The sequence below is a fragment of the Rhipicephalus sanguineus genome, chromosome 9 (assembly GCF_013339695.2).
Source record: "Rhipicephalus sanguineus isolate Rsan-2018 chromosome 9, BIME_Rsan_1.4, whole genome shotgun sequence".
Taxonomy (NCBI): Eukaryota; Metazoa; Arthropoda; class Arachnida; order Ixodida; family Ixodidae; genus Rhipicephalus; species Rhipicephalus sanguineus.
In genome coordinates, this window is record NC_051184.2 from 53,853,132 (window position 1) to 53,872,897 (window position 19,766).

Genomic DNA, 19,766 nt, shown 5'->3' on the forward strand with positions numbered 1-19,766 from the left:
AAGAGACCATACTCCGTGTACTAATATCTTTGTTTTCGCTCTCAAGCGCTGTAAATGCACCGCCTTGTATTTTTCATCTCAAGCTTTTTAGCCAGAGCAACTTCTAGAACACTGTAGCCAGAGCTCATCTCAGAGGCCGCAATCGCAAGAAAGCGCTTTCTCCGCACGCCGCTACAGGGCTACAGCGCTGCGATCGCCCGTGCGCAGACAGAACCGACAGAACAGCAGTTGATGATGGTTGGTTGTGCGTGTGTTGGCTGCGTGTCTTCGTCCACTTGACAAAAATTCGACCTTGCACTGAAAAATCGAGACCATCCGTGGTGAGGTGAGTCACTTCGCATCCCGTCTCGTCACACGGACTCGACAAAAATGTTTTCAAAGCGACGTGGCATCGTAAAAAACGACGCGTGACAGCGCTGCCTATCAGAGGAAAAGTGGCCGTTTTCTTAGTAGCCCGAAGGCCTAGCAAGTAAGTGCGGTCGCCTTTTTTGCGTTGCCGCGTCTGCGTAGGTGACTGGTGTCGCTTTAGGAAATATATAATCGAAGGCTGAAAGGTCCTGGCGCAGTGCAGACGGTTTCGACGCGAATACAGTCGCACGCGAATGCGACACAGCAACGGAAAAATTTGGTGCGAAGCCCTGTCATGGAGAGGTCGTACTGTGACCCTCGCTGAGCTCCCCAAAAGCAGTTCGCGGTATTCGATCCCCTCAATCCTGTAACGAGTCGCTGAAACGAGAATGTTCTAGAATGTTACACGCGCTAGTTGAAGATTACGAAAGCGGGAGCGTCATTCGTCTCGCCCTGCAAAGGGTCATGTTGCCTATTTGCGTAGGCGAACTCCCGATGTTTCTATAAAACGCGGCTTCGTTTAATTCGTACAATACCGACACGACGAACGTTGTAAGCGCGTTAACTACGTCTCTTTGTGTCAGTACTGAGCTGTATATATATAAACTGAGCTCTATATAGGTACGGGAGAAGAGCGGTCGACTGCTGCATTCGCCGTGGCCTTTTTACGGACCGCAGGTCACGTCTGATGTTTTATCTTGGCGGTTGATAGCAACCGCACGGGGCTAGCTTTAAACCGAAGAATGTTCCTTGTATTTGTCCCTGATTTTTTTTTTGTTTCTTTTCGCTATTCACTCAGGCTGTGACATATGGGCAGTTCGCGTGTTTGTCCCTTAACGCGGCGAAGTGCTTTCGGCGTGAGAAATCTCTTGTCTCGCGCATTTATTGGCCTGGTTGATTACGTGACCTTGTGATTTGGTTATCACTCTCAAAACGGAAGAATAATAAAATCCCTGTTTAGCTGTTTTCTTACATGTCATTTTTCTAATTCAACTCTGATTCATCGTGGATGTTTCTTTTCGCAATGGCTCCCAAAAAGAGCGTTGGAGGCGCAGAATCGTTGGCGGTGCTTAAAACGTAGTCAAAGTTCCGGCGACTCGACGATTGGTCGATTGTGATCGCTGGGCAAATTTGGAAATTTTTATAGTGAACTTGGGCTTTGCGTCGGCGGATTTGCGTTGCCGTTGTCAACTGCACATCAAACAGCCTGCCGACGCAGCCTCCACGCGGCCTTGCGACCAGCTGTCGGAAACGCGCAGATCAGACAGCTCTGTAGAGCCAGGCGTTGGTACAGCCGTCACAAGCGTCTGTGAAAACCGACGTAGGAGTCTGTAGAGCCGTCGTAGCACTCGCTAATTGTAAATTAAGCGTCCGGAAGGGCGCCAGCGTTGTCTCGCCGAAATTGGTGAAGCGGTGGCAAAGTCCTGTGGGTAGATTTCTGCCACAGTGGCAAACCAGGGCTGCCGTAGGACTTCTGACGGGGTGAGAGAATCCCTGATACTCTCTGGTGTGCGTGTTGCTGGGGCTTGCATAAACCTGCCAATGCCGACCGTGTCGCACAAGTCTCAGTGTTTTGATGCCTCGTAGTGCTAATTTATGTAGTCTTAACTACACTTGTCCAGAGCGGTCGGTTGGCCGCTTCAGCCGACGTTATTTGCAAGAAAGGTGCGGAGACCGCCGCCGCAATGATGCCAAACGCACCCATACTTCGTGCTAGGTCCTTGTGCTATAACTGAAGCATAAACCAAAGCTTGTAGCTAATTCGAGACACCAGCTGCGGACCGTGCCAGCATCCACAGCCATGTGCCCCACCACTCTAGATAAGTGTGATTCAGACTGTACATCCCTGTAGTGTCCATTGCCTAGCAGAGATTGTAAGATGGCTCAAGATGCTAAATAAGCACCTTGAAGCACCTATAGCTTAAGTCCAGCTGTATTTAAAGTGTCACGAATTTAAGAAACTAAGCCCCTAATTGCGTGTTTGGCAATTTCCAATGACTTTTGAAGCATGGGTAAAGGAATTTTGGTGACTGCTTTTTTGTTTAACACTGCGCTGCACCTCCTAGCTGCCTCGTGATGTAGAATCTGTGCTTGGCAACACTGCAGTATTGTGTAAGCAGTGGGAAACGGTGGAGGCAACGAAGCGTCGATTAGAACACTGGTGGTGTGCGAACTATCTGCAGGATAGAACAGGTCCGGCAGCAAATACACCAAACCAATAGTTAGAGACTTATTGTGCCAGATCCGGATTTCCCGTTTGATCACCCGTTACAAAGGGCAGGGCAACAATATCATCATCATCATCATCATTGATGAGTAATTACGGGTTTTACAGGCTATGTTGTAGCATATTTTTCTTTGCAAGAGGGGTCTCACAGCCTTGAAGCTGTACACTGATGAACTAAATATAACTAATTACATTAAAGGCACCCTGCAACATATTTCTTACTTTTCATAGAGTGACATTACTACTGGGCCCTGTTGATCATGAATGCTCTGCCACAGTCTTTCAAATCCTCAGCTGTAAGAGGAGGTACCTTACAAAATGTGTGCCTTCTTTCTTCTTTTGTTGCCATGAGCATGCTGGAAGCTAAAGAGCGGCATTTCTAGGGGGAGAGGGGGGGAACCCTGGTCGCACTAATCAGCCTCAGGCTCGATTTGGACACTGTTGGTTGTGAGAACGCCAGGCCTGCGTGGAACCGTCAGCACAGTTGCAGCGAAATCTGGAAGAACGGCCTTTCTGGAAGCCTGTTGTAAACTCTCTTGGTGTCACTACTACTACAACTATACTTGCGAGGTGCCCATTGTGCCATAAAATCATAATTTTGCGAAGTAGGGAAGTACTCAACCATTACGCATCGTTCTGCGGAGAAGCGAGGTGCACACTACGCGTCTGTAAGGAATTATGTGCACTTTGTTGGTGCTGTGGCTGATGATGATAAAGAATTATGGCAGAGCCCTTTGTAATGTGTGGGAAGCTTTAAACCACCCACTCGGCATGCAGTTCGCATTGTGTGACACCTGGTGTTATTTTACTCTTCTATATTGCATCTGTTAAAGCAATTTAGCAGTTTCAAGCACCAGCGCAGTTCTTTGGTAGAGTACTCGACTGCCTTGCAGAGGGCCTGGGTACAAATCCCGTTTGATCCCGGATTTTTTTTTTCTCATTGTGCGTGATAGCGGTTATGGACACTGGCGCCGGCGGACAACTACGCCACCAAAGTCGGCTGTTGTTGTGACCTCATAACAGCTTTCACTGTAATATTAAATGTGAATCTTTTTCTCTGTTGTCCCGCTGCAGAGGTGAAGCGAGTTGCCATGGCAACGAGCGAGGTGGCAATGTCGTCGGCTCGCACCAGCGGTGCTGGTGCGGCAGCCGGTGACGCGTCCACCGTCAAGTCCGAAGGTGCGAAAGGGAACGGCGATGCCACACCTTCCCAACCGCCGTCGACCAAGTCACCGGAGCGGCCGACGTCGCCGGAGCAGAGCTGCGCCATCTGCCTCGGCCCGCCCGAGAACAAGTCGTTCACAGACAGCTGCTTCCACACGTTCTGCTTTTCGTGCCTCCTGGAGTGGTCAAAGGTCAGTCTGACGTTTGCCGAGGAGTCAGTGTGGCAGAAAAGAATTAAGGTAGCTTTGCATTACACTCAAACCTCGTTATAACGAATTATCGGTTATAACGAAGTAAATGAAGAATAGTCTTGTCATAGCTACAGTGTTACAAATAAACGTTTATAACGAATTTTCGGATATAACAAAGTTATTTTTGTGGCAGATGTGACTTTTGTTATAATGAGGTTTGAGTGTAGTGGTGCCAAGCCTGAAGGAAGTGCAGAGGTGGCAGCCTGGCTTGTTTCTCTTCGTTCTTCCTCTTACTTTCTTGCTCTCTTTCTCTCTTTATCTCTTTTTTTTTGTCTCTGTTTATTTCTACATTTGTTTTTCTCTCTTTTTCTTCCTGTTTATCGCTCTTTCTTTTCCCTTCTTCCCTTTATCTCTCTCTTACTTCCTCATTCTTTCTATCTCTCTCTCTCTATTTCTTTGGTTCTTTCTGTCTTGCTCTTCTTTTTTTTTTCTATGTGGCCGTCTAGTGTCAAGAAACACAACTGTGACGAGTATTGTAGTCATTGGTTCCACCTGGGACCAATGACTCGTCTACTTGACTACTATACTTTGGGCGAGATGGTTCTGTGGTAGCAAGATCATAATTTTGCCTGTGATATATGTCCGCCAGCCAAGGAAGCAGATTCTGCAGTTTCGTCAGTGGAGATTAATTAGAAGCAGGAAGCACGCTGGACTGGTGGCAAACATCATCAGTTTTGAATGCCTTTTTTTTACCAGTGTTGACCAGGAATGCAAGACCACGATGACATTCAGCATTGAAGAAACATAAAGTGAAACAATGGATAGGTTTAGATTGATAAATTGTACTCTGATAACTTTGATGTCGTTAATTTCATCATAGCTTCATTGATAAAGCAGAAAACCCAAGGTCAAGATTTCATTTTTAAAATTCGCGCCGAAATCTCCGCGTGTGACGTCACGAGTTTCCCAGTGCATTTTTCGTATTTCGGCGACATTGGCTCAACAAAATTCCCTGAAGTTTGGTACATTGTCTTTGACCCACTCACGCGTCAATGTACTTCAGTTTTACTGATTAGGAACTACGTATGCGCCGTCAAAATCCATGACGTCATGGTGTTTGGTGCATAAATTTCAAGGTCGCAGCTCCACCCGCATTTTCTTCCTGCGCGTTTTCTCGCTTACCAAGCGCCTTCTCATGTCAAGCGTGGTTGTTTTAGGATTTTGAAAGTGCAGTTTACTAATAGAAGAAAGATCATTGCTCTCTTTGATGTCCCTTTAATGCCATTTACTTAGAAAGACATTACATGTGCCATTTGACAGGGCTATAAGTGTGTTCTGTAAAAATCTAACGGGGTACCCTGAAATGTGAAAACAGTGCATTTTTAGACCAGCGCATAACATTTCATATTGTACAAGTTGACGAAGCACGTATAGCCACTCTATCCCTTTGTTCGCTTTGAAGATGTAAATAAGCGAATAAGTAAAATAAAACATTCTTTTTTGCTGCAGGTGAAGGCCGAGTGTCCGCTGTGCAAGCAGCGCTTCAAGAGCATCGTCCACAATGTGCGCTCCTTCGAAGACTACGACCAGTACTTCGTGCACGACCCCTCCCAGGTGTCCGCAACGACTACTGCTGCAGCAGCGGCGGCGGCAATGGCCGCGGCATCCTCGCGGAGCTCGGCGTTGAGCAGCGCTCTGCTCCTGGCCCACCACTTCGTCTACTCGCCGATGCTGCTGACATGGCACTCGCCAAGAAGGACCAGGCCACGGCCCCGCCAGCGCTCGGTTTTACAAATCCCGTCGAGGATCACCCGGAACGGCGGCGTACGGACCAGGTCAGTTTGGCGAAATTGCACTTGGGAGCCTTCGTGTAATAGTAGTACGACCACGCTAGCGACAGAAGAATTCTGCGGTTAATATAGCGTTAATGTTGTTCTTGTCTAGGTCCTGGTGTAGTTCTAAATCCTGTGTTTAATGCAGCCATAGGTCGGCGAAAAAATTTGGAGCTCACTCAGACTTGCTCAAGAAATATACAGTCGACTACGATAATTCAAACTCCACGAGGAACGTAACTAAGTCCGAATTATCGAATGTCCAAAAAAAACGAATGTGTCAGAAAAAAATACTTTTATTGACACTTCAGGGACCCGGTGGCCCCAAAAAGTTGTTAATGCGTTGCTGCACGCACTTCCGCTTACGTGCAACCAAGTCCGCCTGTATCTCCGCCAGTGTGATGTGATCGCTGTATGATGACAAGCTCGTTTCGTTCGTGAAGGCAACGGGTCTGTGCGGTGCACTTAGCGGTCGTCCAAAGAGGCAGCATGAATGGCGGCGCGGTGCATTTGGGTTCTCGCCTATTAAATGCGTGCACTACGCATGCAACTGCACCAGGCCACATGCACTACCAAGCAGTTGACTGAAGATGCTTATCGTAAGGCTTGTCAGCGATTGAGCCGTACTGGCGCGTTTGCCACCTGCTGCCATCACGCCTCCATGCACTTCCACTACTTATCCGTAAAGACATCGCCGCATGGCGTCGTGATAGTGGCCCCTTTGAATTTCTGGCCCACTTCACCCCACAACACTTCGGCATTGCGACAAAGCTGACTTTCGACTCTGCTACTGTCGCAAACAGGTAGACTCGCGAAAGTGCTGGTTCGAACCTACGAGATGATAGGTGCGGCAGAGGTGGGGGCTTCAATTATTGCCTTTCGGACCTGCAATTTGGGCAGAAAGTCCAAAAAATCGGACGCCAAAGAGTTTTAGCGTCCAAAATTTCGGATGTTCTTGTCCATTGACGTCTATGGGGCTGGTGACGGTGCCGCGAAAGGGTCCGAATTTTCGAGCATGTCCGGAAAAATCGGCAGTTGACTGTATCTGCCGCGTTTCGTTGTCGTTGGCGCGGCCTTCGGTGCTGGCTGTGAGGGCACTGTTGGCGCCATTTACCGTATTTACTCGCATAATCGGCGCACTCGCATAATAGGCGCACCCCTAGTTTGGTCGCGGAAAATTCGATTTTTTTTAATTCCGCGCATAATAGGCGCACCCCGAACTTGGCCGTGATCAGAAACGATTCTACCCCCCAGCGGTACAGTTGGAACGCGGTCCCCGTACCCCGAAGAAAAAAAAGAAGGCAAATCGACGAGCAAATAAAAAAAATTCGAAGTGCAACGACCTAACCAACGTGTTTGTCGAAATAAAACTTGAAAAAAAAAGGCGTCCATGAGCGATAAAAACACGGCTGTTCCATCAATTACGATACCCCCCAAATCGCCGCGCTTTTTGGAGGTCACGTGTACAACGCCGGGGCTCGATCGCAATCACTACATCACCGCCATCAGAGAAAAAAGAAAGAAACGCCATTTTGCAAGCGGTGTGCGTATGTTGTGGTCGTGTATTCAACTTTGGTTCCACCATGGGGAAGTACGCGAGCTACACGGCTGGGTTTAAACTGAAAGCAGTGCAGTACGCGCTGGAGCACGGCAACCGGGCTGCAAGCAGGCATTTCGGTGTTGGAGAAACCAGTATTCGGTACTGGAGGGATCAAGAAGAAAAACTTAAGGCGACGAAGAAGACACGACGGGCTTTCCGCGGTGCCAAGACCGACAGGTATCCGAACGTCGAAGAGCAACTGGTCCGGCATATATGGGAGCTACGACAAGACGGCTGTGCTGTGTCATTGGATATTGTGCAGACTGAGGCGCGCAGAATAGCCCGAGTGCAGGGCATCGAAGCAAAAGAGTTCAAAGCCAGCTCCGGATGGACAACTCGTTTCATGCGGCGCCATGGCCTTGCACTGCGAAGGCGGACCACCTTGTGCCAGCGCTTGCCCGCAGCATATGAGGACAAAGTGGTGGACTTCCACCGTTTTGTTATAAAGCTTCGACAGCAGAAAGACTTCATTTTGTCCCAGATCGGCAACGCTGATCAGACCCCCCTTTGCTTTGATATGCCGCGGAACACGACAGTGGAGGAGAAAGGTGCACGGAGCGTCATCGTCAGAACGTCTGGCGCTGATAAACAACGATGCACCATAATGCTGGCGGTGACAGCGGACGGGCGCAAGCTACCGCCTTACGTTATTTTTAAACGTAAGACGCTCCCAAAGGCAAATTTCCCTCAAGGCATCTACGTCAGAGTCCAGGAAAAAGGCTGGATGAGCGCGGAACTCATGGTGGATTGGGTGAAAACAGTCTGGGGTCGGCGGCCGGGTGGTCTGTTGTTGCCGTCCATGCTTGTCCTGGACAGTTTTCGTGGGCACCTAGTAGACCGCGTACGAGATGAGCTAAAGGAGCTGCGCACAGATCTGGCAGTGATTCCGGGCGGCCTCACATCGATACTGCAGCCTTTGGACGTGTCCTTGAATAAACCTTTCAAGGACAATGTTCGAAGGCTGGAGGACAACATCAGCTGACTCCAGGTGGTAAGATTAAGAGGCCGCCTGCGGAAATGCTGTGCGCTTGGATCGTGGAAGCGTGGCAGGCGATCTCCGACGAAGTCGTCAGGAAAAGCTTCAAGAAGACGGGTATCTCGAACGCACTGGATGCGAGTGAGGATGACATGTTGTGGGGTGCGGATGATTCGGACACCGAAAACGAATCCCCGCTCGGCGAGGATGAATGTGTGATCTCCGACTCGGACTCCGAATAGGGAAAAGGAAGAACACCCACGACTTTTGTGTAAATAAATTTTACGTGTGTGTGTGCAGTTGACGGCTCTCGCTTGTTCATTAAAAGGTACGTAGGTATGTTTGTTTTATGCTGAATTAATTGGTAAACGATAAAGTCGCCTTTTACTTGACAAATGTGCAGATTTAAAGCGCGAGAACCGAGTCGAAAAAATTTTCGAAAATTTTACCCCGTGTAATTTACCCCTAACTTCGAGCCGGATTTTCTGAAAAAAAAGTGCGCCTATTATGCGAGTAAATACGGTAACTCAGATCTTTTGAGACAACAGAGAGTAAAATAAAGCAAGTCTCAATATAAAAATGAACGCGCGCAAGACACTTTACCGCAGACATATTCGACAGAATGGCGGCGATAGCAGCAGTAGCAGCGCAGCGCGGGGATACAGGAACCGGAATGGAGGATGTTCGCGATGTCGATACAATTTCCCACAGTTGACCAGTGCCTCCAGGATTGGCATTTCCAATTACAAATCTCTCGGGCATAAAGTAGTGATTGAAATAAAGCCTCATAGATCACCAATTAACTTTCGTTTTGTTCTCTGAGGCCATACTTTGTATGGTACAGGTGCCGCAGGAGATAATGGCTGGCGATTCGGCATGCGCGACAGTCTCGGACGGGGTCCGGATTATTGAATGTAGATCTGGCAGCTGTCTGAAATATCGGTTGTCTTTACACATTACTTCTATGGGACCATCGGCGACTGTCCGAATTACCGAGCATGTCCAAATTATCGGTGTCCGATTTATCGGTCAGCGACTGTATATTGTGTTTACGGCTGACTCGGACTTAGACTGGCCAAAATTTTCCTCAACCGAACTCACTTGGACGGTAACTCACGGAACTATTACTCATCCGGACTCGTTCAGACTCAGACTCATGTCTCGATCTGAGTCCGAGTTAGTTGACTGAAGAGTGAGTTTGCTGACCTATGGCTACTACCTATGAAACCCGAGGAAGTGCGTAGTACGGGCAACCCAGCGATTCCCTTGGCAATCACGTGCTTGCCACTGCCTCGGCAATTGCGCCCTCTCTAGCATGGCGTGGCTATCGGCTGGATGTTTCGGAAGTGTTTTTCGCAATGGTAGGTAAATTATCACGATTAATTCTTGGTTATATCTGTAGTTTGTATTACTTTCAACCCTCGATGTAATGAACACGGATATAACTAATTAACGGTTATAATGAAGTAATGACGAATAGTCTCATAGAGCAGGTAGCACAAAAAATACGTTTACACAAGTCAAGAACGTAAACACGAGACGAGCGCTAATCTCATGTTTAGCGCTCATCTCGTGTTTATGTTCCTGACTTGTGTGAATGTATTTTTTGCACAACCTGCTCTATGATGCATTCTTACAAACTTGCCCAGATTTCCATTCTCGCAAGAATAGTCCAGTGATAGATGCAGTGTTAGAAATATACGTTTGTGACGAATTTTTGGATATACAGTAAAAGCTCGTTAATTCGGATTTCTAGGGACCGGAAAAAATGTCCGAATTAACCGAATGTCCGAATTATCGAATGGTCGAAATAAACACAATAAATGCACGAGTTTTTTCAACATGCCTTTACTTAACAAAGTAATCGCGGATGCTTGTCTGTTTGCGAGCAGATATTCGCGCGGACACAATTTTTCTGAGCCCTTCAAGGTGCTCAGCAGCTCGCATGCTGTCTGCAGTGTCCGCAAAAGTTTCACCCGTCATCCACGCTTTTCGGTTGGCACGGTAATCCACGGGAAGATTGTTGGTGTTCTTAAGGGGGGATGAAAGAAGCAAGGGGTGGCAAAAGAAGCAAGGAACGAGTAACCGTACTTTTAGCCGCCAACGTGACGGGAACCGAGCGCTTGCCGCTTCTCGTTATCGGAGAGGTTCAAAAGCCACGCTGCTTTAAGGGGGGACACTGCTCTTAAAAATTTTTCTTTATTTCTTGCTCGATTTTGATGAAACTTGGCGACTTTATGCAAAAACCATCATGGCACTTGAAAAAAAGTTTTTTATTTCTTGATCATTTTTGATGAAACTTCCTGTGTTTATGTATATTTGTGTGCTAATTTCAAGTATGCAATTATTTTTGTAGTATGATGTGTAGTTTTTAAAATACAAAATATTTCATGTGCCACTTGGGGAGCAAGTTTTTTTCTAAACTGAGTTAATTACAAAGTAAATCAGCATATCACGATAATCTGCAATTGGAACTGTGTGCAGTGCAACAAAAATGGATGTTCTAAACCCATTAGAACAAAAGTTATGGTATGTTGAACATTCACAAGTGAAATTCTAGCTTGAAATTGACTTGCTCGCGAAAGTTCAGCATACCATAACTTTTGTTCAAATGGGTTTAGAACATCCATTTTTGTTGCACTGCACACAGTTCTGATCGCAGATTATCGTGGTATGCTGATTTACTTTGTAACTAACTCAGTTTAGAAAAAAACTTGCTCCCCAAGTGGCGCATGAAATATTTTGTATTTTAAAAACTATACATCATACTATAAAAATAATTGTATACTTGAAATTAGCACGCAAATATGCATAAAGTCGCCAAGTTTCATCAAAATCGAGCAAGAAATAAAGAAAAATTTTTAAGAGCAGTGTCCCCCCTTAAAGCAGCGTGGCTTTTGAACCTTTCCGATAACGAGAAGCGGCAAGCGCTCGGTTCCCGTCACGTTGGCGGCTAAAAGTACGGTTACTCGTTCCTTGCTTCTTTTGCCACCGATACAAGGATCCCCTTTCATCACTCTTCATCACTTCTTGTCGGGAGAGCCCATTATTCAGAGCACGCAAAATTTCTACTTTGGTGGTGAAGTCTTTGGCCTCGTACTTGGGCCGCTTCGCTGGCGTTGCCATCGGCGGAGAGTGCGGTCGCACGAGAAGTCAGCACAAAAGCACCAGCAACGATCAAGCTAAAGGAGCTGTACTGAAACGTTCCTCGATAAATCGGCGATCAACGATGCAGCACACCAACGGGAACAAAGCAACGAAACCACAAAACCCAAACGCGAAAAAAAGGCATCCAAGGCAAGTCGATAATTTATGTCCATGGCGATGCTGCGTTTGAGCTTCACTTTTGTTCCGAATTGTTCTCTTTTCGTTTTCAAGCCTCGCCAGCGGCCCGAAAGTCGCCGAATTATCCGATTTGCGGTCAAATCTGTCCGAAATAACGAGCGCCCAGTCTCATAGAGTGATGCTTATATTTACAGGGACCAGATGATGTGTCCGAATTAACCGATTTTCCGAATTAACGAGAGTCGAATTAACAAGCTTTTACTGTAGCGAACTTATTTTCGTGTCACATGCAACTTTGTTATAATGAGGTTTGAGCGTATTTTAGACCTTGTTTATTTTGCTCTGGTTTTGAGCATTGTTAGCCTTGTTTTAGGGCTTTTTGACCACTGCGTGACCATGCGACATGAGACTGGATGGACGAGCTGGGCTCCTAAAGTGCTATGCACTTATTAATTATGACCACGCTAGTGGCAAAAAACTCGTGTCAGTGCCTCCCCGTGAAAGCCACCTTGGCAAGCGTGACCGCATCTTGCGCACTTTCAGAATGTGTGAGCTGCACCGAGAGTAAGCGTTGTTTTCTGTTTGTCAGTCACGCTGGTGTTGCGCTGTGGGATGTCTCGATTTAAAACTCTGCTAGGAGCGGTGGCAGCCCGATCACCATGGCTCCGAGATGTCACCCTCGTCGTTCCTGGTTGGTAGTTTGCTTCGTGGGCAGTGTTGCCACGACAGAGGAAAAAAAGAAGTAGCTGATGTACAGTTGAAACCCGCAATAACGAAATCGGTGGGGAAAGCACAAAATTTCGCTCTTGCGGGAATTTCGTTGGCGCGAGAAGTGGCAGAAAAGACAGGGAATTTACAGAAAACAATTTATTTCCAAAAGTCAGTAAGTTTGCTTTGGCGGGCCTTACCATGCAGCAATTTCATGCCTTTCGATCGGGAATCTCGTTTGCCACGGCACAAAGTTCGCCCCATGCACTGGTCAGTGACGGCGACACTGCGCTGTCACCAGCACCGTCATCAAGTGCGCCTACAGGCGAACCTTCTTCCGGCTCCGCTGGATCAGCGCGGATCAGCGCAGAATCGTGGACAGCGAGCTGCACGCAACGCCGAATTCTTCGGCGATGTCCATTTTTTTCCTTCCCTTTTCCACCTCACTTATGACTGCAGCCTTATTTTCCAGCGTGATCAACTTCCCCTTTTTCATTGGAGGCGGCATCTTCGCAGGCAGCGAAATCGGACAAAGCAATCGCAACACACAGTTCACGTTGCACCAAGCGACCAAGCAAACGCTCCACAAATGGCTCCACACACGCGACCATGTGCGCGCAAAGCCGACAAAGCCAAGCCAACGAACGAAACTCCATGAGGAATGTGGATTTGGCTACGTCGTCCGCGATAACGAGCAGGTGTTTCAGCGAGCCATCATCATCATCATTGTCGCCAGCTTTGTTTTTTGTAAACAATGATGGCGGCTGCTTCTCAAGTGCGCTGATAGTTTAGCACAATTTAAGTGTAGCAAGAAGGCATTTCAGCAGTTTTCGAATGTAGTTAATGTTGCGAGAGTAGATTATTTACGCACTCGTGTTTCAAAAATTTCGTTAATGAGGGACTGCGGTATGAATATCTTTCGTAGTAGCGAGTTACGAAATGCATTGACTCCTATGGGCGTTCGCCGGTGCTCCGAAAATATTTTGTTGCGGTGAAAATTTCGTTCCTTCGGGATTTCGTTATCGCGGGTTTCGCCTGTATTTGCCAAAAACAGTAGAAATCAGCAGATATTTGCTCATAACATAAAGCTTGTTGCAATAGTTGCTGTAGGAGTGTGTGTGGCTAATCAGACGAAAGTAGTGCTGCGTTTGAGAATCTCGAATTGAAAGAAATTTCTTGTCTGGCTGGTGGTACCACATTAAAGTAAACTGAGTAATGAAAAGGTAGTGGTTCCTTTTGTTTCTGTAAAAATACCAAAAAGGGAGTGAATTCAGATGCCTTAACACTGAATCAGCAGAAAATTATAAAAATCAGTAGAGTTATTGATAAATCGGCAGCCGTGGCATCAGTGACACGTCCCGCAACTCGCGGGATGCGTCATTTGCAGCAGAATTCGTTCTTGAACCATTTCAAGCGGCACCCTGCGAAACTTCTGATTTCTACTGTATTTCACGTGCGCTTCATAAGGAACCTTGCTTCTGATATCACCTCGCTTCTGACCCCGTCGACGCACTGAACACGCCAGCCCATTCCCAGTGTAACAAAAGTGTGGACAAAATGTACTGTAACAGGCACATGACAAGTCTGAACTTGCATATGAATCTGTCCCAGACGTTTGAGAACGATGCAGGGAATGCGTACCGACCTTCACAGCTGCGTTAGATGGGCGGATGCTTCAAGCCTAATTCGATGGCTAACACGATCAGAGTTCATGCTCGGTCTCAGAGATGTGCGCCCAAAAGCGGATCTCTGGGGGCTGCATTCGTTGCATTGAAGCGCATTCCATCCCTCTCATTCGTGTCGAGAGTTGTGAAAGCTTCGTGACACCAAAATGACGTTGCAGAAGAAAATCGGGAAACAGAGTGCACGCTGCTCGCCGAGCTCCCGACAAACAGTGGCGGCTGAAATGAACAGTCCATTACGTGGACACGTCTTGAAGAGCTCTCCGAATGAAGTGACGTATTTTATGTCCAGATTGCCCGTTCATGTTAAAAGCAAAGACAAACGGCGGTATGCCGCAATTATTGTGCGGCGGCGTGATCCCTCTCGGGACTTTGGCGGTGGCGCGAGCGGCAAGAGCAAAAACAGGCGGCGGCGTGGCGCAGTGGCGCACAAGTCTACCGGCAGATAGGCGAACCAATGAGATGGGGGAGGATGAGGCTCGGTGGAAAGGGTGAACCAATGAGATGAGCGCAAAGGTAGGTGAGGGTGAGCCTCGCGAAGAGGGGCATCAGCTTCGCTGTTTTGGCAGTGTTCACGAAGTGGAGCTGGCCGCATTTTTTTCCCGAAGGGACACACTCTTGAAAGTCTAGTGAATACTTAGCAGGCTTGACTCATACCGCAGCACCCACGTTGTTTCATTCTTCACCGCGTGGTGTTATCTGATTCGAAAACTGCGCTTTCAACGTCACTGAAGATTGAGCACACGTTATCTTAGGCGCTCCCCCTCCATGGGGTGCTAGTTTCTTACAATGTTAGGTGGGCGTACAGCTTCTTCCCGGCATTCCGCATTTACAATGTCTATGTCGTCAGAGTGATCAATCCTGAATGTTCTTTCGAAGTAAAGCTTTCTTGTTTTGGTCATGTAATGAGGGCTACCGGTTCCGTGCAGCAAAACATCCAGGTGAGCCTAAACAATGTGCATTGTATAGGTGTCACTGGTGTTCATATAGTCGTAGTATCATCATATGGCTCCAGTGGCTCAACCCCTTGTACTCAATGGGCAAATAAAGAAACTTCAACCTTAAACCTAAGCTCAAATCACTGGTCAAAGCTAACACTCTGCAAAGACGTTAGCTGTAGTGCCCCAACGTTTGCCTGGAGTGTCTTCTCAGGCAAACTTTTTTTCTCCCAATCAGGTCGGGCCGTTCGGCACCCCGCAGTGCTCCTGCCACCGTCACCCACGCGGGTCCTCTGCCCACGTCGAGCACCGAACGTCGGAGCCTGTACGAGCTGGACCTGTGGGTGTGCCCGCCCAACAACCGCCGCTCGGCGCGGCACTTCACACCAGCGTTCTTCCGCGAGAACCCAGCGTGCACGCACCGCCTCATCCCGTGGCTCAACCGCGAACTCGTGGCCCTCATAGGCGGCGGCGAGGCGCAGATCACGTTCACCACCGAGCTCGTGCTGGCACTCATCACCCGCTACGAGGTGTGCTGCCTCGAGTTTGCCGAGCACGTGCGGCCCTTCTTCGGCACCCGGACGGCGCACTTCCTGCACGAGCTGGCCGCGTTCGTCGCGTCCCCGCTTGACATGGTCGCCTACGATCGAGTGGCCGTGTACGACACGCGGGCAAACGTCGTCGCGCGCGGCACACCCGCTGCCCAGTTCCTCCAAGCGCCGGACTCGTCGTCCGAGGACGCCGCCCCTTCCGTCAATGCGCTGGCGCCCGTGACGCTTTCGGCGCGCCGGGACCTGAGCCTTCCGGGTCCCAGCGGCCTGCACCACAACGCGACGGTCAACTTGGTGGAGACGGAATCGGACTCGGACTGCATGATAGTGAGCACGGTCAGGCCCGCCGCACCGGTGCGCCCAAGGACGCCAATCTTCATCGAGTTGTCTTCGTCGGACGAAGGAGACGGTCGCATTGCAGCGCCACCCGCGGTTGCGCCACCGGCAGCGACGACACCCTCGCAGCAGCCCGCTGCCCGGAGATGCAAACCCATGCCTCGGAAGAAGCGTCTGCTCCAGTTGTGGTCCAGCAACTCGGACACGTCGACTGCGAGCGACACCGACTCTGACGGTGCGGGGGTCGACCGGGCCGCGCAGCGTCTACAGCGGAGGATGGCCATGATGCGTCGGAAGCGGGCGAGGGCGCCGGCAGCCCAAGCCTCAGCGGCGCCGCCGGCTAAAGCGGTGAGCGGCGGCTCCTCTTTACCTCCCCAACCTGCTGCTGCTGTCGTCCAAGACCAGCCGAGCACGTCTTCGTCGGGGCATCATTCGTGGGAGAGTGCGATGCGAAGGAAACGGACGAAAAAGGCCGTGCCGACGACGTGGGCCGACAGTTCAACGGACGAAGCAAACTAAGCCTCTTTCGTGGTTGGCTACGAGGACAACGAGGTGGTGTTTGAAAAGTGTGATAATGTGCGGATGATTCGTGTCGCTTTGAGCTGAGCGCGTGAATGGTCCTTTTATCTTGCGGGTCTCTCTCTGTTTTTTTTTTTTTATTGTCCACAGCATACTTCAGTATGCCTTTGCTGCAGCTTGGTTGCATGCGAAACAGTGCTCTTAAAAGCGATACCGAAGAAGTCTCGGGTACAACCTCACTAAGGCAGCTTTTGGCGTCCAGCGTTCTAAATTTTGCCGACGGTTTGCAAATTGGAACAGACCGTGCGATGTTTCTGTGCATTTCCGCTTGGCATCCATCTGTTGTTCTGCATGTTCAGGTTCCAAGCGGTGCCTTGAAGGCCTTGCAGGCTGCAACATTCCTGAGAACTGTTGCGCATTGGACGCAGTGAGCTTATTTTTTAGTTTCTAGGAGATTCAGAATCGCGAGCGGGGTCAAGGGCAGGTGCTCGAGTGTTTGTTCTTGGCACTTTGCGGCAATGCGCACAAGATGCTGTGATTGTCTACAACCATAAGACAAAGAAACTGTGTGCGGTTGCACAGGGAAGGGCATGTTTGTATGCTACTGCCAGTGTTACTTCAGTATGTATGGCAGTACTAATTAGAGAGCAAAAACCTTCTGTTTTGTTTTGGTTAAATTATCCCTTATTTTCTTATTGTTCTTTTACGACCCCCCTTCCCTCTCCTTATCGCAGTGAGAACATAAGGTCAGCAAGGATTTTACAGTAAGGTTGCTGTTATGCGGTTTTTGTTCAATACCTGGGCATGTGAGCATCTAACTATTCTTCACCGATGTTCACACGATCTAGCATGTCTTGAGTTCGAAAATTTCTGCAGCAGGTACAGAAGTTTCTGATATGGAACGCCCAGCAGCTCTTAGACTTATGGAACTCCCAGCAGCTCTTGGACGGCCTTTTGCGAAGTACTACCTTTATGGAAATGAGACCCCCATGTTTGGCATTTATTGCTTGCATCTTGCCGGTTAGTTTCATAGCATGCATTGTGTGCCTGCAAGTTGGTGCAAGAACTGGTTCGGGACTAAAGGTGGTGCAGTCGTTTCTGTAAACAGCGTCGCGGGTTCTTTTTTGGCAATTGAAGTTGTCTCTGCTTTTGCGGACAGTGAAGTCGTGACCAATGCAGGTGCATTAATGCACCTCTCGAAGCGCATTGCGTTGCGCTTCAACCGTATCAACTGACCCCACTAGCATTCTGTGCCGGAAAGAGACTGCGCAGAAGTGTGCATGAACCTTGCGTACGATATGCGTGAACTTTCGCTGCAAAGTGAGTACCACTGACAGCGATTTTATGCTGTGTAAGGTTGTCGCCCCCCCCCTTTTTTTTTCTTCGTACTGCAATGTACGGAGGTCTTGCAAACTTAACATAAGGCAGCCAAGGTGTTTTTATGACAACGGGTGGTTGGTGCATCGCCTCGGAACGCTAGTTTTTAATTTCTTGTTAAAATGAAAACAGTAGTACGAGCAACGAAGCTTTAGATGTTAGCGAGGCGCGAGTGGTTAGATTTGTTTGCATGATGCGACAGTGTTAAGCCCTTTGCTATGCAACACCTCTTGACCGCCTGTTGCCATTTAGAAGAGCTTCGTTTTAAACCCGAGGCCCGGGTCCTTTATTTTTGAAGCGCACAGCATTAAAGGCGGGCCTTTCAAGAAACTAGCGTTGGGCATGTTTCAGTCTGGCGCAGAATAAAAGTCCCACCGTGTATTATAACCATCACAGTTGGCTTGGTCTTGGTATTTTGGTCTTTGAAAGCCTGTTCGACAGCACGTTTATGGCGAGTACTGTCACTCTTTTTTTTTTTTTTTTCTGATGCTCCATCGAACATTGTGATGAAATGCAACATCCTGGTTAAAAACCTATCAGAACTTCATTTGTAGCAAATGCATCTTTCCAGATATGTTGGGATATATTTATCGAAACTGGCACTAACTGCTGGATTTTTTCTGAATGGAAATTTCATTACCTAGCTTAAAACTGCAGTTTGACAGTTTGCATTGAAATCGCAGTTGGGATAAAAGCTTGAAAGTGATTAATAAAAGTTAGTGATGTAACACAAATTCCCAATTAACATATTTTGGCTGTTGTTGACCTCTTTTTGGAGTATTCCAAGTGATGTGACGCAGTTACAATATCTGCCATCGTATATTTAGCCTGTTTTTCGTTTAATATTTGTAACCCAGCATAGCAGGTGCAATCACTGCATCTAGACATTTTGTTGTCAATGTAAAGCCAGGCGATTAAAAAATGTCTGGCCATATCAGTATAATAGTTCTCGAAGCGTAGAATTGGGTTACAACAAAAAAATCGAAAGGCTAAATTACGTTGCGCATTGATCGGCGAAGCTGGAATTCTTGGTCGACTTGGCCATGTGGTGAAGTGTGCAGTAGAGCAGTGGCTTTTGATGTTGTGCTGCTGAGCTTGAGATACTGGACACAGTGGCTTTGCGGCTTTTTAGCAATACCTTTATCTGACCAGACTTCGTCGAACTCTCGACCAGTTAGCAAAGGGATCTGTACGGATCCCGAAACGTCTATTTTGTTTTGACATGGGTCAGTGACCTGTTTTTTGACAGCACAGTGGCTGTACTATGATGTGCGTACAATGTAGTACAGTAAAAGCTCGTTAATTTGACACTCGTTACTTTGGAAAATCGAATAATTCGTACATGTTCTCTAGTCCCGGCCAGCATATGCATAGTTTAATGGCATCAAACTCTCGTTAATTCGGTCATGTTTGGCCGCAACCTGGTAATTCGGACAGAGTTTAGTTAGGATGGCACTCGGAGCGCACTGAGCGCAAAGTACCGCAAATGTGCGGTGCAAATGAATGAAAACGGTGTTCGTTGACAGCCGAAACGGCCATGGGCTTTCAGAAAGGCGTGGTCACCATCCACAATCATGTTGTTGGTATGTAATAAGGTACGGGTTCAGAGCACGTTTCGGATTAAGATATGAGGGTCTTGACCCACGTCCACATTGTGAATGAATTCGCACACGACGAAAATGGTGGCTTTCGCACTGCTCTTATGCAAAATGATTTCTGGATTTGCGTATTCCTCAAGGAAATGAAAGTGCATCGACGCAATAGACATTTGTTGTTTTTTGATACTTTTGATAATTTGACATTCGGTTGATTGGGACAGTTTTCTTGGTCCCGTGAAATCCGAATTAACGAGGTTCCACAGTAACACGTGTGCTGTGCTGGATCCACGTTAAAAAATAGGTGCGTTAGCTTCCCTGCATCAATCTGAAGTAATTGATGGCAGTGCACGAGAGAAGTTTAGTGTTGCAGCTATGAGGCAACACGAAGAAACTTGGAGCATGCTTGAGCTTCAAGTTCAAACGTAGAACGCGAT

General features: G+C 48.0%; 1 protein-coding gene across 2 annotated transcripts; it reads left to right on the forward strand.

Moving 5' to 3' along the window:
- The first annotated feature begins 215 nt into the window (after positions 1 to 215).
- On the forward strand, positions 216 to 18,449 carry LOC119405174 (E3 ubiquitin-protein ligase Topors). 2 transcript variants are annotated; one of them, XM_037671986.2, is made up of 4 exons: positions 216 to 325; positions 3,650 to 3,930; positions 5,440 to 5,765; positions 15,190 to 18,449. In XM_037671986.2, exons 2-4 carry the CDS (start codon positions 3,667 to 3,669, stop codon positions 16,355 to 16,357), a joined length of 1,758 nt encoding a protein of 585 aa, XP_037527914.1. In that variant the 5' UTR covers positions 216 to 325; positions 3,650 to 3,666; the 3' UTR covers positions 16,358 to 18,449. The 2 variants fall into 2 exon arrangements, with proteins under 2 accessions (XP_037527914.1, XP_037527915.1); XM_037671987.2 differs by having other exon boundaries at positions 231 to 320.
- Positions 18,450 to 19,766: the final 1,317 nt, after the last annotated feature.

What these genes read in the sequence shown, in the direction of transcription:
- LOC119405174 (XM_037671986.2), top strand. Translation starts at nt 3,667, where the DNA reads ATGGCAACGAGCGAGGTGGCAATGTCGTCGGCTCGCACCAGCGGTGCT. An exon ending in GCCTCCTGGAGTGGTCAAAG is followed by an intron (nt 3,931 to 5,439) that starts GTCAGTCTGACG and finishes TTTTTGCTGCAG; the next exon opens with GTGAAGGCCGAGTGTCCGCT. An exon ending in AACGGCGGCGTACGGACCAG is followed by an intron (nt 5,766 to 15,189) that starts GTCAGTTTGGCG and finishes TCTCCCAATCAG; the next exon opens with GTCGGGCCGTTCGGCACCCC.